Consider the following 19210-nt stretch of genomic DNA (forward strand, 5'->3'; position numbering starts at 1 on the left):
CTTTTTTTTAACCATACGTTGAAGTTCAAAACAGTAGTCAACTCATTTGGAGTGACTACTCTTGCAGATTTTATTCTGAAATTTATCAAAGAACAGAGAGTGCTAGTACTAGTATTACTACTGCAGGTAGTCTGCCATAAATCAAAAGTACTGCAGTTTGTATATTTTCCCTGTCCCAGTGTGGACTGTACCTGTGTGAGGTTAATTGCTCATTCTAAACAGGTTTGGATGTGTGTGTGAATGGATGTCTGGGATGGACCAGGGCGTATTCTGTCTCTTGCATAATGACAGCTTAAATCCAGCCAGCCTCTGACTCCAGTTGGATGACAAGCTAAGAAATGGATGGATTGATGGTGTGACTGCAGATCAAAACTTCCGTACAATTCAGCCTACATGAGGCATGAATTTCACATGAAACTACCAACCGACGTCCCTGTGTCACTAGAAGAAAGGTCAGGGGACTCACAGTAATAGGATTCAGTAGCTGTGATACTTCAGTCTGGGAATCTGGATGACAAGTGCAGGCTAAAGACTCATGGGTAGTATTTTCAGGAGTATGTGATAGTAGCAGTAGTATCTATAAAACACAGAGAATATGAAAATATTGTGACAGCTTGTACACTGTCAGCTCTCTGTCAAGCCAAGCCTCTCCGGGGACCCGAAACCATTTGTGCCAAACTTGAAATCCTGTCAAAGCAAATGCACATATAAGGCAAAAAGGCAGTGACAAGGACAACACCCAAGGATGCCCAGCTAACTAAGCAGATCAAAGCTAGACAGTGTCTCAGTCGTTACCTCCTGCTCCCTGCATGCTGGTTTCAGTTGAACCATATTGCACTGCTGAGCCCCCACATATGTGTATGACAGTGCCTATAATGATGCTGAACTACTTCATCTGTCTGCTGAGGTCAGTTAGCATGTGATTAAAATTGGACTTTTTAAAAATATATTACAGGAAGTATTTTTTCTTTTTATTAAAGAAAGGATGTTATAGAAATTCTAGTTAAACAGAACATAAAGTTGAACGGATGACTGAGTGAGTACACGACAAATTTCACTTGAAAAGTTCAGCTTTTCCTTTTCATATTATCTCACTGCGCCCACAGTTGATTTCTACTAAATGATGCTGTGGAGGTGGGCGTACAGCAAAAATGCTTCTTAGTAAAAAAGCTGATAGCACATGATGGGACTGAGGAAGCACTCTGTGCATTACACTGCATCTTTTGCTTAACCACAATTAATGTCTATACACAGAGTGCATTAAGAGATTTCTTTGCTGGATCCTGTGCGCCTGGTATTATAGCTCACTTCATGTAAAGTATAACATTAGTGGAGAAAAATTTGTTGATCTGATATAGTAATAAAAATGCCATAAACAGAAGTAACACTGACAATGAATTAAGTAAAACAAATTTTGGTCAATATAATGTTCTATAAACTGCAATTTGGTGCAGTTTAATCTGCATTTATTACACAAAGTTGCCCTTCAGCACTGGTGCTTAAATTTATGACCTGACAAGTTATTAGATGTAATGACTATGATTTTTCTCCAAACTCATCCAGTCTCAGTAGTCACAATGCAGGCTATCATCCGAAGTGCTCATTATATCATCAGACTGATTTAAAGCTAAATAAATAATTTTTTTAAAAAAAGCACTGACACTTCTTCAAGTGCTTCTTCAACACTTTGTAATTTTCTTTGAACATGCCCATCAAGCGCTCCATCACAGACTGATTAAAAGCATAATTAGAAATAAGACACGAGCTGAAACACTTTGCGCGGTAAACGTTAAACAAATTTAACACTCACCCTCCACAGTCTCTCCACCCGCGACAACTTGCGTGTTTTCATTGTGGCAGTGAGGCAGAATATGGAGTGCCGGCGAGAGAAAGCAAGGAGTGATGTGGATGCAAAGAGAGGCAGGGAATGATAACCTGATCATCAAAAAGACACACCTCAATTCTCATTGGGAATAAACCCATAGTCAGCATCTCAGCAGTTCCACACTCCACGCATTAAGTTGAAGTGTGTGCCCACATGGTTGTATAATGCCTGTGCGTGCGTGCGTGTGTGCGTGCGTGCGTGTGTGTGTGTGTGTGGCACAGACTTTTTCCACCTGAAACACTGCCCTGCTCCCTCAAGTACAGATCATGTCATTGAGAAAACACCAGGAAGCCAACAAGAACCTGACACCTTTGCAGACACGCCAGAGGAGGTCCTGTCAGATTACTGAGAGAAGATCCGCAAGAAAGGGGTGCTGTTGATGGCTGCACTGAACCCTGGAACACAACCCCTCAGAAGAGTGAGGGATGAAGCCAGAGAGCTCTGCCCCCTTCGCAACAATCAGCACTGAACCACTTACCTGGGCCATTAGCTGCATTTTGCTATTCAGCACAGATCAGCATTACACACCACATGCGGAGCTTGGCCACATTATGGCGCTTTTTATCCAGAGTTGTTTATCCTGTCTCTCCTCCACTTTTCTCCCAGGAGCACTTTACCCAAAATACTACCTTTCTCAATTGATAAAAGTGCACAGCTTATACAGCTGCAGGCTGTATGAGCTGTGTCTCAGTGAAGCTAATACCTGCAAGGTGTCACAAAGTATACACACTACCTGTGCTATGTGCTATCTGTCTAATGTGACACTTCTGGACTGTCTCCTTATGAAGGATTAAACAATGAAAGCAGGCAGATAATGTTTGTTTCTATAAAGAAAAAAAAACACTCAGGGACTACAAATTTTTACAAATGATACTGCACTCATGGAAGTCAAAAGAACTATAATAAATTCTTTAAATAATCTGAGAGTGAAAAATTACTATGTGTAATATTAAAGATAAGATTTAAATATTGATTTTTTTTTTTTTACTCTAAAAATATGCTGTATGAGCTATATTAAAGAGAAAAAAAGTATCCAAGTTGAGAGTTTGAAAAGGAGACGAGAAAAAGTCTATTGCTCAGGTGAGGGTACATTCAGCAACTGTTGCTGTGTCTCAAATTGAAAACTTCACTTAGCTATTTCCATAAAGCCTCAGTCATGCAGACATAGAGATCAGTCTGCAACTCCCTAGCAACCTCTGTTCTGGTATTCCCGGGCTCGCTGGCAAGTGGTTGCTGGCTGTGGCCAGATGAAATCAGTCACAAAGGGTGTGTTGCACCAAAAACTTCCTTGTGATTGCTTTGGTTGCTAGCAGATTGTTATGCACAACCTTGGTTTGTATGGAAGCTGCCAATTTGTCTGCAAACATTCGCTAACTAGCCACTGAGTGGCAGTGAAACTTGAAAAAGTGCAGCGCAAGCTGGAAAGTAAAAGTTGTGCCTTCACCGCTGCATTTGATGCAAGGGAGGATGCAACCTTTACCATGAAGGCAAAAATTCACCATTTCTGGTATGAGTTATACTCCTGACTGCTTAGTGAGTAGTTGCCGAGTGTTTGCAGAATACCCAGCCTCTTCCATACAGGCAGGTGCAGCAATCCGCTAGCAGCTAAAGAAATTGCAAGGAGGTTTCCAGTGCAGAACGCATTTGCAACCAGTTTCATCTAGGACAAGGTAGCAACCTCCGACAACCACTCGTCAGCCAGGTGCGGAAGGCTAATTTTTCCATAGCGACTGGGGCTGCCACACAGTCACCAACTGGTCTTGAAGTGTGGCTGAGGCCTAAAGTGCACTATGAATACTAAGTACTTACTTGTGTAGGGAAATTTGACAGGGCAGTGTTTTTCCAAACCAGACAAGGCAAGTTGTGCATTTACTGAAACTATATAGTGCTATGCTGCAAACATATACAGCTTGACAAGCCTCTGACTACACATAATACAAAATTCTAACATAGTGAAGATTAAACACCTTCACCATCAAAAATCTGATGTTATCAGCGCTGACGATGCTCTTTCTACCAGCTAAAAATCGTTTGATGGTCACTCTACATCTGCTACGTAGCCAAGAGGGCAGCTATTAACTTTTTGACCAGTGTCAGCAAAAGAACATCCAGCTGAAAGACACACTGAGAGACAGACGTAGCCTCTTCAGCGACGCTAATAACGTGGCATGTTTTTCTTAACATGTGAGCCATAATATCAGCTCAGCATGATGCGTTTCTGAACATGTTCAGTATTAAAGACGCTGTATTCCCATGATGCAGCAGGCAATCTGGTGCGGGGAGGAACATCAATCATCAAAGTTCGGCTTTCCTGTCTTTGGTGAGGTATGATTTGACAGGCTGCCAGTCCCAAAATAGCAAATCACTCAATAGCGCTCCCCGTTCCCTCCACCTCCGCTATGCCAAACAATCATTATCTCCCCAATCTCTGTTCTGCTCCATATGAGTTCCACACTGAACATCATCACACAAGTCAGAGCTCAACTCCCAGATCAGGGAAAAAACAATCTTCTCCCTCATCCCTGGAGCTCCAGGACTCATTCAGACTCTTGGCTTAGAGGAACAGGCGAGAAATATTGACTAGAGACGCTGATGTGCACGCACCAAAAGCTTCACCATACAGAATATAGCTGACAGAAAAAGCTCCCGGCAGTTGCAATGGCCTGCGGACAAGAGGTAAGTTAGCAGGTAGACACACTCACACAACAAACTGACCTGCAACTTCCACGCTCGGATTTTCTAGCCAAAGTAACAAGCTATAAACCCACCTTCATTGCAGGAGGGACAAAACTTTTCTCTCCCGTTGCTCCTCTCAAGAACAAAATGCGCACAAAGGTCTGGCAAGGATGCAACATGAAAACCCTCATGCGTTATTCATCAGAAGACTAAACCAGAGCCTGGAGGCAGGAGAGGGCCTGCTTAGCTGTTGCATCATTTTGTGGCTGAGCCAAGAGACCTTTATCACAGCAGACAGTTGGACTTGTTAAACAGGTGTGACGAACCAGATTCATAAAAACAGCTTTTTATTTAAATGTTTCCATTCCAGGGCCCTGGCATTGTGGGTGCTGATTCAATAACTGGCATGTCTGAATGCACATTATCTCTTGCTAATGCCATTAGTTACACGTCTGCTTTTCAAGCAGTGACAGTCAAAGTGTTTCAGGTGAAAAAAGGTCTATTACCAATTCAGGGTAATAAAAACAAAAAACAGAGCTGCTTCCCAAAAATAGCTTATATAAATTGATATTTTAAACATGCAGATAAAACACAAGATAAAATAAAAAATATTAAATGAGCAACATAAATCATTGGAAGAACAGAACATACAAATTTGCTAGACTGAGAAGCAAAAGTTTACACACATTCCAGCAGCTCTTTGGTTACCAAATGATCGCTAGTGCTAATGGCGGCACCCGCAAGCAAACTGTGGTGATAGTGATCCATTCCGGTACAGCTGATACACACACACACACACACACACACACACACACACACACACACACACACACACACACACACACACACAGGTGTAGCGAGCAGTGGAGGTGTGGAAAAATGTGTAAGCGACATTTTCCAAATGATGGAAATCCATCGCAGTGACAGAGAATTTTAATGCTGCTAATGACGCTTCGCTTCGCTTTCACGGTGACACCTGGGAGCTGCAGAGTTTAAATGAAGCATTGAAGCAACAAATTTTTGTAGAGGAGCCCTAGCCCTGGTCCCGACCTCATCAGGTTCACCTCTGTCTTTTTTCCACCTGTGTTGATTCATCTGTCACATCAAACTGGATTCTATCATTTTATACACAGACCCCATTTTCAGAGGCTTCAAATTAATTAGACAATTGACTGACTAGTTTTATGGCCAAGTGAAGCCTGTTCCATCATTATTTCATGACAAATTAAACAGATAAAAGATCTGGAGTTGATTCCAAGTGTTGAACTTGCATTTGGTAGCAATTTGCGGAAACGCTCAATACGAGGTCCAAAGAGATGTCGATGCAAGAGAGCGACGCCATCATTAGGCTGAAAAACCAAAATAAAACTCAGAGAGAAAGAAAAACCTTTAGGAGTGACCAAATCAACAATTTGGCTCATTCTTTAAAAGAATGAATTAACTGGCCATCTCAGCAACACCAACAAGCATGGAAGTGGATGATCCCAGAATCTTTCCTTGGTTTAGAAAAACAACGCTAAGTCAAGAGCACTGGTGACGAAGTAGGCGTATCATTGTCAAAGTCAGCAATCGAGAGACAGCTTCAAGAATGTAAACACAGCAAGGCACAAACCACCGATTACACTCAAGAACAGGAAGGCCAGAAAACATCTAAAAGAGCCTGCAAGAATTGTCTGGACAGATGAAACCAATATTAACTTGAACCAGACTGATGGGGAAATTCACTGTGGTGTACTGAGGCAAAATGATAGGGATTGTGCCATCATCCAAATACTTAATTGTACACAGTGCTGTCTTTCCCTTTGTTTTTGTGTTTATCCTCCCTTGTTTGCCAACCTGCTTTCCTTGCCAGTCTCCTGCTCTTCTCTTGTTTGTTTCCTGGTGTCTCTGTTATTTGAGTTTACTTTAATATTTTTCCCCTCTGTCCCTGCTGTCACCTTTGTGCAGCTGTTTTTGTTAGCAAATAAAATTCCTCCTGAGCCCTGTCTGCAGGTATGACATCACAGCACAGCACAGAATAAGAAACATTTTTGGTCTCTATTATAGATGCCTGTCTTTATAACAACTGTAATTTTCTTTCTTTTTTGAAATTTCTTCGTTCTTACTTAATAACCTCACCCATCCAAAATGCTATGCATTATTAAGGCTGTTGTGGCTGTAGTGATTGACATATGGGTGCTGTTTCATCTCATTCAGTGGTCTGTTGTACGGAAAGAGTTGATTGCTTTTTTCAGTAAGTACATTTTGTTTTGATCCTCTTCTTTTTTTTTCAAGCCACAGCGATAATGGATGCACCTCGCTAACCAGGCTACGGTGCCAGTCTGTGGGGTTTTTGTCTCCTGTGATGTAAGACAAAGACACTGCTCAGGCGCTGCTGCTCACTCACCACTCCTCAAATTTCTGTGTGATCACATTTTGCATGGAATCATGAGCTAGATGCCACACTCTGACTCTGTTTTCCTGCTGTAATAACTTTATCATTTCAAACATAAAGCTGTTTGACTCAATGAGACTTTTGTGCCTGCCTTCTTTAGACCGAGCTTCTTTTTCTTGCGCAGGCTGTCAGGCTGCAGTGAAGCTACAAAGCCACAAAGTGATTATGGAGACAACTAATAAAGTCACAGCACTGCCAGAGAGCCCTAAACGTCAACAGGAACCATCTTATTATCACTATATCACTGACACAGCGAGGTCTGACTCGCTTCTGTTGTTGGATATCTCCAGGATTTATCATCCTGTAATATGGCTTTGCAAACTTTGCTTTTATTCTCAAATGCTGTTTGTGTACACACATGTCTGCTAAATTAAGTCTTTGTACCTGCATGTGTATTTGTATATGTCTCTCAGGAGTGTGTCGCTGTTGTATCATGGCAGGGTCGATAAGAGAATCTGCCCATGTGACACAACAGATTACTGCTGCCTGGTCTCAGCCCAGAAAGCGACTGTGAGAGGACTCGGGAGAAATGGCAGCATGGCTTTGCCGCTTTGATTCTAACTGACTGAAATGCAGTAGGAGAAATTTCCTCTACATAATTCATATTTTTGTCTGTATCACTGAAGATTTAAACCTCTGATTTGTTTTGCATTTTTACGTGAATCAAAATATTTTAAGCATGAAGCACGGCTACAGAGGTACAAAAGATAAGAGTTTCAGTTTTAGCATTGAAAAAGTAAAGGAGGGCTGTTCTTAAAAATGCTTCAACAGAACATGTTGCTACTGCAGAACATATGCACAGAAGCACCTGTCACCCTCTGGTTTAACTCCAGAGAGGATATGATAATTTGATCTTTCACAGCCTCGAATTAAATGTCGCAATCAAGTGATACTGCTGATAACTGGCAGAAAAAGGTCTTAATCTGCGTCTTAGCAATTCCTTAATGTGACGTGATGACCATATAACCTTTTTAATCCTTATGAGAGGTGACATTTTCACCCTCAGGTATGCCAGCTGTTTGATAACAATTATAGAAGCTGTGCGAGGTAAAATTTAAAAAATTAGGGTTTGATCTTTTTTTGGTTCACAAAGATTTTTGGCTTTACTGGTACAAAAGTCATTTGCTAGCCACTACATTGGCTATTAAACCTTGTCTGGATTTGTGTTAACCACAACCAAAAGATCACTTATCCACTGTACTGTTTGTTGCTGCCTACAGTACAGTGTAGAGCTGGTGCATTGATTGGAACACAACAGTCTCTAGTGGCAAAACAGACATAGTGCAAGGAAAACCTATAAAAAATGGTCTCCAGCATCTAAAATGTCAATGAAATGACATTGCCTACTGCACATAACCTTTATTTTATAATAAACTGTGGAAAATATAGTAAACCAAAGCTTGAGGTATTAAAAAAAAAAAAAAATCAATCTTCAACTCTTTTAAAAGGAGCTACTCTGGTGACTACCAGCTGCTCACCTAATAAAGCTCACCCTCAAAAGAAAGATAAAAAAAACAGTGAGAACACTGCCTCAAGTTATAAATATAAAGCATGGGAAGAAAAAGAAAATTAGATGCAAGGTGGGTTAACAGACAGTTTATATTTAGCTGCATGCTCATATGATTCTTAAAAGCAGCAGAATTCTTTAAGATCCAGAGTGAAGTTACATCTGAGGAGTTGGATAATCTCCTGTGACATGAAGGAAGGGGATGTGATTGCCATTATTAAGCTGAAGATCGCAAATGAAGGCAGGCAAATGGAGTGATTTTTTTTTCTCTATCTGCATCAATATTTAATCGGCTACAGTAAATTTCATCCACACAGATTGTAATTAAACAAAGCGGGGGGTGGGACCATGATTCAAACAGAACTGATAACAAAATATCCACATGGAGGCTTAATGACAGTTGATGATATGTTTACTTCACATGGTTTTCAGAGCAGAAAATGTACCAGGAGAGAATGAAGCTCAGCATTATAATGGCGTAATAAGGCTTCTCTCTATTTAAACACTGACTAATACCCACTGTCAGCTTGTGTAATAATACAGTAAATCATCAGGAGGAAGAGGGACAGTCAAACAGCAAGGCAGCACTCAGCTGACGTGCTGCTGACAGGTCTGTGCAGGTGGTGCTGGGGGAGGGCAGTGTGGCGAGGGATGATCGATGGGGTGTCAGCAGAGTGTTGAGGTGCTGGGCAGGGGATGAATGACCTGTTGAGATGCCCTCTGGGAACAGAGGAGCTTAAAAAAAACAAACAAACAAACAAACAAAAAAAGGCTGACGTTGGATATGTCTGTCAGCAGTGACCAAGGTGCACAAACCAGAGTGGAAGCTTATGTTCATTAAGCGCCACAGGGGAATGGATATAAAAAGGAGAATTAACATCGTGGTCATGATGATGGACACAGTATGTTGCATGACATGAGCCGAGGATATTCAGTGTGCGATGTGAGAGCTGCGTCATCTCCAGATGGCAGTCAGAGCCACCAGCAAGCGGCAGCGTGTGTGTTCCCAGAGTGTTCAACCTCACCCTCTCCACCTTTGCAACCATGGCAACATCGAGCACGAGGTCCTGCCGCGTCTGCTTTGTTGTCCTGAGGGGAGGAGCTGCACTGGGTGACAGCATGTCTGCCTTCTGTGTTCTGTACTGCACACTGGCTTGAATGCACAGAAACCATACTATCTTTTTCTCATTGCATGTTGTTTCACCCGATTTCACAATGAACTATTAATTACTATAATTTAATATTACACTCACAAGCCACTTTATTAGATACACCTTGTTCAGAGATGCTCTTCTGCATAACGAGTTGTAACAAGTGGTTATTTGCGTTACTGTTGCCTTCCTGTCAGTTCAAAGCAATCTGGCCATTCTCCTCAACAATCAACAAGGCATTTTCAACCAGAGAACTGCCGTTCACTGCATATTTCCTCTTTTTCGGGCCATGCTCTGTAAACCATAGAGATGGTTGTGCAGGAAAATCCCCACAGATCAACAATTTCTCAAATATTCAGACCAGCCAGTCTGGCACCAATTCAACTCAATTCAATTTTATTTATATAGCGCCAAATCACAACAAACAGTTGCCTCAAGACACTTTATATTGTAAGGTAAAGCCCTAAGGGATGGTTCAGAATCACCTTTCTTCCCCATTCTGATGCTCAGTTTGAACTTCACCAGGTTTTCTTGACTGTGTCTACATGTCTACATAGATGGACGTACAGTAGTGCAGCTGGCTGATTAGCTAAAGAGCAGGTGAACAGGTGTACCTAATGAAGGGGCTGTGAGCGTATAACCTAATTGTTGCCTTTTGTGAAACACTTTGTGCCTTTTCTCACTTGTGTAATTCTCAATTGTGTTAATCATGACATACGGAGCCTTACTATATGCAAAACTCTGCAGCTTCCTCAGGTTTGGACAGAATTACAGCAACCTTCAGGTCATTGAGGGTTTTTAGGGCCCACAACTTTAAGGATTTTGAGCAATTATCTTTCTTTACTTGTGTTATTTTTTGTCACAGGTGAAATGTGATTGTAATATTACTCCATCAATACACAACTTAAAAAGTAGTCAAATGATAATGCTATCTTCTGTCTCTAGCTACTTCATTAAACGCCCTATGAGATTATAACGACAAACCCAATGATCCAACAATCTCCTGTGAGCATGCACTTGGCAACAGTTCATGTTTTTCAACACTTATATGTCTCGTGCAATGATCTGCACATAAAAGCGTCTCCCTTCAACATTTTTCTCACACAAAATAATTATAATTACAGGAATAAACACATAATTATTAAAGATGAGGGCATGCAGTTGCATCTTGATTGTTTCTTTTGAAGTCTAATGTGGTGGCATCCAGACAGAAAATGAACTGTCATAATTCCTCATATAAAACATAAATATTTATTATTGGAAGTACTGGAAAGTTTTTTTTTTCTGTTTCTTTTCCATACTTAATATTCCTAACATTCATATCTGGCTTTCTGCACTGCTGAAAAGGGAGTTTGCCTCAGGACTCATGATCATTGTGGATTAGCATGCCAAGTAACAAATCCGGTGGCATCCTTCAGTAAGCAGTCGTCGTCTGAAGCACACAGTTAGCCTTTCCGCAAAGATAATGAGGACAGCCTAACACATCTCATTGCTCTCTTTCTTTTATCTGGCTGCTCTTCTTGAGCTCCGTCTGGCTGATTTATCTGAGCTCTGGACCTCAAAGGAAGCACAGAGCTAAACGAAGACTTGGGAACCGGGCCAAACTGTCTTACTCAGATCTGGAGTATGTCTAAGCAGAAGGCACAGTTAAGAGGACATATGAGGACAGCCTGTGAGTTTGTGTGCATGTGTGTGTGTATGTATAGTCCCTGAGCAGTCCATCCAACACTAATTCAATTTTAAGTCACACAGAAAAGGCGATTTATGATTCACATCTTTTGAACATCAATTTCCTGCAGTCCAAAACAGGATCAGAAAATATAGTGGGCAGGAAAGTTTCCTCAGATAAAATATACATCTTTTCAACATGCAACTTAGGCAAATTAATTTAAAGATGATATGTAGTGTAATGGGTGCTTTCAATGCTGAAGAGTAGGCTGTTGCCTGAAATACAATAGCGACACTACAAACACACTCTTGTAATTACTACAGGGAAATCAGAGAGCTCATAGCTCTTTGTGTGTGTCCCCAGAGTTGCAGCCTGCACTTTGCTGTTTCAGAAATGCTTCTTTGCCCCTCAGGGATAGCGTCATGATGTCGCTTTGTTATAAAGGCATCATTATATATGTGTAAAAAGAGCCAATTAAAAGTAAAATTAAAAAACATTTGGTTTTTAGAAAGGGAAACCCAGAATGAGATTGAAATATTAATGCATTAAGGGGCAGCAAGCTATTCTGAGATTAAGGTAGTCCTGTGGGAAATGAGCTTTTCACTAATGACTAGTGCTTATAGTTAGACACGAATACAGTTGTCATTGTAATTGGCAGCAAAGGGCCTGTTTTTAGTTATTTTTAAGATAGAAATGATGGGAAACTGTATGACTCTGTGATTATAATCAGTAAAATGTTCAACTTATTTAGAAAACAGACAGAATAAAAAAACTCTAGGATCATACAGCCTTCTTCACATATCATGAAATCTAGATTAGAACTCTATAAAAGGATCATGAGAAGTTTAACTCTGATATGAAGGAAGTTTGACTCACTGCCCTTTTTTTTAGTAGTTATACATTTTTAAAGTTAACTCATTGTCAGATGAGGCTTAATATGGCTGAAAATGAACCATAATCATTGCCTCGTGTAAATCTTTGATCATGAGAATTTTTTTCAGTCATATTTCTATGAGGTTTGGTGTCTTTCTTTTTTAAAGGAAACAAGAAGGGAACCTTAAAAAGCGCAATATTTTTATAATTTAATTGTTTATTAATCTAGATTACTTTTATTCCCAATGATTTGTTCTGTTATTTGTTCTTTTATGGCATGAACTGAATGGTTTTGCCACTTGTATTGCAGTCTCCACCAAAAAAAGGGTAACTCAACCACCTTCTCTTTGTTTGGCTAAGAAAAACAGGACTCAATGCTTGATATGTTGACTATGAGTCACGTGTCATTTTTCTGGATCACAGGGCGAGACACACAAAGAGGAATTTTTTTTTTTCTGTTATGTAACCTATAAAGGAAATGTCAATACAGGCCGAGTCATGAATGTGTCTCCAGGCTCCAGCCTCAAGGCAAAACTGATACCCTATTACACCTTTATATCCAACAGTTAATTAGGGATGTTCACAGACCTCTATTTACAGTAAAGGGTAATGAGGAGGAGAACGCACTACTACTGATACCTCCCTAGGTGATGCAAAATCTACCGTGAAATAGTGACAGGCTGTGCAAAGCAAGAATTAATCTCATAACACACACACACACCTCTCCAGCAAACAAAGATGCAGTGCCTGCATTTCGCAAACTCAAGAGCTCAGAAGAACACAACAGCAAACAAATGAAACAGCTGTTTACAAACAATGTAATTATTTCCATTTTTAATTAATTAAGAGTAAACCTGAAGAAGCAGAAGTGTGCCTGTAAATATTTGGATAATGAAATTAAATTCATGAATGTCCAATTCCATTATTTGCTTCTTCTGTCTGCAAAATAAATGAGAACAACAATAGCACGGGCAAACTTTTCCTGAGGAGGGAGGATCTGGAAATTGCACTTCTTGAAATGGTCTCCCCATCTCCTGAGGCAAAAGGCAATTTCATGCTCCAGCACGACTCAGGGGGACATCAAGACTAAAGGTGACCTCAAGGTTAACAGTCCAAATGTAATGAATTGGAAATCCTACGGTACAATAACAACTTCTGGCTTCATTGGTAAAATGAAGTCTATTTGTTAAGAAAATCCTGACTTCAAATTCACTAGCACAGAATGATCCCAGAAATGAGATAATAAGCTTAAAGGAAATAATGGTGTACAACCTCTTTTGGTCCAGCCCGAGTGATGATGCTGTTGAAAGCTTGTAGGACAGAATCAAAGGAGCATACTTCCACTGTACAAAAAGGGCCTGTATCCAGAAAGCTCTGGAATGCTCCATGGCCGTTTATGGATCTGCCATGTATCCGTGATGTTTCCGGAGAGAATACGGGAAGATCGGATCTTTCACAGATGTTTAAATGGATATTATCCGGATATGTAACAGATGTTGATTCAGGGTTTGGATTTTTCAGGGTTCAATCTTGTCCATTTACGGAGAAATCTCCAAAACGTATCCGTCAAAGATCCGGTGCACATTTGTCAGGATATTGTCCATATCTGGGATTGATACAGAGGTATCATTCCTCGGATAGTACCGTATTTAAGGGCTTTTATTCCAGTGTTCTGTTTGCTGTATGTCTGGAATAGTGTCAACACAACACATTTCCTAACAAGTCATGTCATCAGGTGTTTGTGCAGACAAACACAATGCAAGATTTCAGGCAATATGAAGCCTTGTGCAGGCTTTCACTTTGAGCCACAAATGGCTAGTTGGTGAATAAATGTAAGGCTGAAACTATGGCTATGGCTATTCTTTGACTGAAAAGAAGAAAAACCAGAAAACAAAAATGTGATAATATCACCTGAGAGCTCTGCATTTTATTTTGTGCTTGTCTTCAGAAACCAAATGACACAAAACCTCATCAACCATCATCTCTGAAAGCTGCTTTCAGCTGCTCCCTTTTTCACAAGGGGTCATCACAGCAGGTAGCTCCACATGTTTTTGATTTGGCAGATTGTCACACCAGATGTCCTTCCTGATGTAACCCCAAAGGGGTTTCTGTCTCCTCTCAGGAACAAACCAGGGATCTTTCACTTTTTAGGCAAATGTGTAAACCACTGCACTATGAAACTACTGGGCATGATCATCTCTCAGAGAAACAAAGTCTAAATAGCCATCTTACAGTCTGATAGAGAAAGGCTGAAGTACAGCATTATTGCTTTTCTTTTGGAAACGAAGCATTTCTTTAATGTCATGTCATGGCTACATGCAAACAAATGGCTGAGCAACAATAATGATGGCCACAATGTAACTCTGATAAAAATCTGAAAAACATGCAACAAAGCCAAAAACAATCCAGCAGGACTGAGCAGAAAAGCCATTCCAGAAGTGTTTCATAAGCTATGTCTTCTTATTGTTTCTTCCCATAAAGTACACCCTACCCAGAACCAGTTCTAGCTACTGAGGGAACATATGTTGCCTTAGGTAACGTTTGAACTCAACCTTGGGATGGCTGGTGTGTAATCAAGGATTTAACTGCAAAACCTGTGAGTCTGAGTGTGACATGTCGTCTGTCTAATGTGTAAAAAAGTACAGAGTGTGATTTCAGTCTCTCTGCATTGAGAATACTTAATGATTATTAATAACAAACACTCTCCTCTGGATCCTCAGGGTGATACTGCTGTAGGTAACCCCATGAAGCTGAATTGTTGAATAAACTTAAAGGAAAGACTCCAACAAACAGCTATAAGCAGCAAACACAACTTTCAGCAACAGTTCACCTGGATTACATTAAATATTCCTCAAACTCATTAATAACCTGATACAAACAGGTCTGGCTGCTCTCCTCCAGCAACTAAAGTATGAAAACTTTGTCTTTTGTATATACAACCCATAGGCTATAAGTATGTAAATATCTAGATCACTACTGTCTGACATCAGTGATAGTTTTTTAAAAATCTGGTTTTAGATCATTATTCCTTGCTACAGGCTTTCTTCTGTTAAAATAACAAGCTGACTTCTATGTGATGCAATCTGAGGATTCACCTGCACCCACACTGCAATTTATCACATGTGGATCAAATTTATAATACTGCAGGGAACATCTGTATGCATAGCTTCCTTTTAGATCAGCTGTTTTCTGTGAGCAGTGTCTTTAACAGCGCTTGGGGCCCATTAGATGTCAGTGTCATATTTTTAAGAGTGGACTATGAATATGACAAAGTATTTCTTCTGTTGCTTTGCAGTCCTTGCACTGTTGAGGCTCCAGGCAGCTGCTTTGTTGAGCTGGCCCTCAACTTATTCCTCAAAATACACACTGAAAAATTAGGACTATTAAGCCAAAGGCTTGTGGAAGGTTTTAGGGTGATGGTGGGGCCAGACATCCCATCACGAACCTCACAGGAATGAGCCAGACACTTTCTATAACAAAACAATATTGCTGTGCAGTTTCAGCACCACGGTCAGCACCATATAAACTACCAGCCTCTCTCTGCAGACAGATGTGAAAAATACAGACCAGAAAGTGTCGATTTTTACATCGTAATCATCTGAAGCCTCTCGAGTTTTAACACTAGTATTGGTGCTATCCATTAGTGGAACAGATAAATAAAAGTACTGCAGCACAAGTAAAAGCAACATATTAATGGAAGAGTGCAGCTGCCATAGAATATAAACCAAGCTTTTAAAAGTTTCTTGAACATCTTTTAAAAGTGAAATCAATATGAGAGCTTCAGGGACCCGAGAGGCCTGTTAGTGTGCAAATAAACCCAAGTGTCTGAATGAGTGTGTTTGAAGAATTATTATCTTAAAATGTGCATCAGAGAATTTATCATAATTGGGGTATTATGCTGGCAAATAAAACAAACAAACAAATATCTTACGTCCTCATCCTCCCGCAGGCATTTTTTGCGGTACTGGACGTGAAGTCTGCCGTCGACGAGTTGCTGAGGGGTCTTCGCTGCGTTTTCCTCGTCTGCAACCTGTCCACCGAGAAGGTGGCTGGCCTCAGGTGGGTGCGGAAATGAATTGGTAGTATTAATCTTTCCGGTGAATCTCTGGTACAGCGAAGCCATAATACTAGTCCGGTTCAGATAAAAACAACTTACAGCATGTCAGAGTCACAAACAGGTCTCGTCTGATTGTTTTGTTTGGACAGTCTATTGGGTTTCTTTGCGCTTCGAAGAAAACCGATGGCAGGCAGCCAATTTTCACCTCCGGGATGGAGCAAAAAGATAAGGTGAAGATACTTGGCTAGTAAATAAGCATCTATGGATAGTGGATGACTCACGGCTTGGAGTGATAAACCGATATAAAGCTGGATCCTTCGCAGCCGTGTCCTTTTTAGCTTTGTCCAGGCGCACGGCAGACTGCTAGGCTGTAGGTGTCAATAGTTGCTCTCTTCTGTATTCACGACACGTTGTCTCTCCTCTTCAGTTTCCTGATGCCTCCTTTCAGAGAGATGGCAGACGGATGCGCTGAGTTTCCATCAGATATTCGATCCCCCAGGTGACTTAGAGTGATTGTCCCCCCCAAAAAACAAAAGCAGCAACAGATAATTATTCGACTCTTGCGGCTCTGTTTATGCCGGACTGACCTCACACACGAAAAGTGTGAAGGACGCAGAGAGCCCGACGCTACTCACCGCAGACGCGCTCTGCATGTGAAGTGACCAGCGCTGAGAGAGCAGCTTTACTGTAGCACTACTGTCATTGCACTTGTTTGTGCGCTGCTTTACGCGCTGACATGCGCCAGTGATGAATAGATTCACTTGTATTTACTTTGATGTAAAAGCACAGAATAACAAGCCTCTATCATTTATTATTTCATGAACGGGGTTGTAAAATTGTCTCTCATGTGACTGCATATGGTCCCAGGACGGAACTCTAGTGCCTCTCCGTGGCGCTCTGGATTAGGACAGGCTGACCACACGCCTCTTAAGACGTGTGTTTCACATGTGAAACAACAGAGTTTATTTCTTTCTTATATCTTAATTTTTAAAAATGCACCCAGAAAATACACAGCATATATTGGAGTCATTCGACTGGATAAAATAAAAGGAAAACTTTTTTATATATATTTGTACAAACAGACCTATATAAGCATATTCCCTGCAGCATCTTAGAACCTGAAAACAACTTTTCTTGAAAAACCCATCTAAATGCAGTGCTTCAAACCATGAAAATGTTCCAGCCCAATATTTTCATTCAGTTCACACCCACAAGTGTTATTCAGCTCATAACATTGCAAGTGATTTCATGCTTGAAATGCTCACAGAGGCCACAGCAATGCCGCTCTGGTAAATGTAGAATATTGGCTTATATGTGATGGAGGGACAGAAGGAAAGGCTCTTGAGTTAAAGTGTTAAAATCTCTGCCGTCCCTGTCATGAATGCCACAGGCCAACACACCACAGTCTCTCACTCAAACTATCACCCAACCGACGCTGAGCTGTATTTCTGGGAAATAGGTCATCGTCACAGGAGTACAACTTCAAAGCAGCACTAAAGCACAGCTCCAAAGAAGCTCCACACACACTCTGCTGAATACCACCATTTTGCATCTCACATTAAGTGAAATCAAGCTCATTTGTCAGTCATTTGCAAAGAACTATCAAGGTGAACTGACTACAGCAGTAGAAATGAAAAAAAAAAAATCCTGAACTCTGAATAAAGAGTGAGTTTCAATTAAATTTCTTTAATAAAGCCCTGAAAGAACTGTTGAAGGCTCATTGATTTGTGGCTTGAATTATGAATATAATCCAAATAATTGTATATGCATCTGGAATGCAGAATGTTCATTTCAAGGGTTTGGTCATTTATTTAAAGAAACAAGGACAATGGACATTACTCCCAGTTCTTTCCTTCCTCCCCAGTTTGAATAATTTTGCCTTGACTCCAAGACTGAGTCAAACAGTAATGAACTTTGTTTGATGCTTTTGTGTACCCTGTAATTGGAGTTTCAGCAGAAACTTTATAATGTGGACTGAACATCTCTGGGCTTCCTGAAATCTCTCCCCTTCCACAGTAGCTTGCCTCGGTCCTTGTCATTTGTTTCTCTAGTTCATAAATGCCTTTTCCTGGGTCTGCGCACCCCCTGGGAAATAGGTCTGAGTCACTTGACATCCATCCCAGCCTCTCTGATAGATGTCTTCCAATCTCCCTCACCTTGTTGGGGAGCTATTGTGAACTGCCTGACTGCTTTAAAGCTCCCCTCAGGACAGCGCCGGGGAGCCTGGGCTCAGCTTGACTCCCCTATCGCCTTCTCACAGACACAGCAGATGACTGGAGCTATGCCTTTCCCTGCTCCCACAAATACCACCGCAGTCAAGCTCTGCATTATAGGTGGTAAAAATTTGGAGAAGCATGTAATAACCAGGTATAATGACAATGATAGCTGCAGTAAAACCTCTGTGGGTAGCTAATGGTTCTGCTGGAGCCAGTGCAAGCTAAAACTTACCTCGCTTGTGATATGGAACATTGTAATTATATTTCAAACACGTAACAGATGCATTTTATTTCAACTGATATGATGCACTTCCGTGCACTTTATGATGCTGTGAGTGATGGCTTTATGGAACTCTGCTGTGCAATAAACTCCCCACAGTGAGTTTATTTTTAATTCCAGTGAGGGACTGATACACTAACTTTGCCACAAATTTTACTAACTGAATGCACAGATGTTATTTTATTATACGAGGACCAGAGGGAAGTCATTATTTTTCTGCTCATCGAATGAAATGAAATAACGCCAAAAATACTGGTGATCATGTTCTCCACTGAGAGCTGGAAAACTGAGCCAGCCTGGAGGTAGAATCCCACAATAGCATTAAACATTATTAGAGAGAAAGAGTGGAGTGAAACCAAGAAATCTGAAAAAAAAAGGGGAAGGTAAATCTTTTTTATAATTGAACAAAAAAAAATAATTTTAATGTTTGCTCTTTTCTGTTTTAGATATTCTACCTTGGGA

General features: G+C 40.7%; 1 protein-coding gene across 1 annotated transcript in view; it reads right to left on the bottom strand.

Moving 5' to 3' along the window:
- Positions 1-16701, bottom strand: part of LOC115796299 (dipeptidyl aminopeptidase-like protein 6) — a 77282-nt gene extending 60581 nt beyond the window's left edge. The window contains exon 1 of the mRNA XM_030752628.1: positions 16127-16701. Coding sequence (XP_030608488.1) covers positions 16127-16318 — 192 coding nt within the window. The 5' untranslated portion in view covers positions 16319-16701. The remainder of the gene's footprint in view (positions 1-16126) is intronic.
- Between the last annotated feature and the right edge of the window lie 2509 nt (positions 16702-19210).

This window comes from Archocentrus centrarchus, chromosome 17 (genome assembly GCF_007364275.1).
Source record: "Archocentrus centrarchus isolate MPI-CPG fArcCen1 chromosome 17, fArcCen1, whole genome shotgun sequence".
Lineage (NCBI taxonomy): Eukaryota > Metazoa > Chordata > Actinopteri > Cichliformes > Cichlidae > Archocentrus > Archocentrus centrarchus.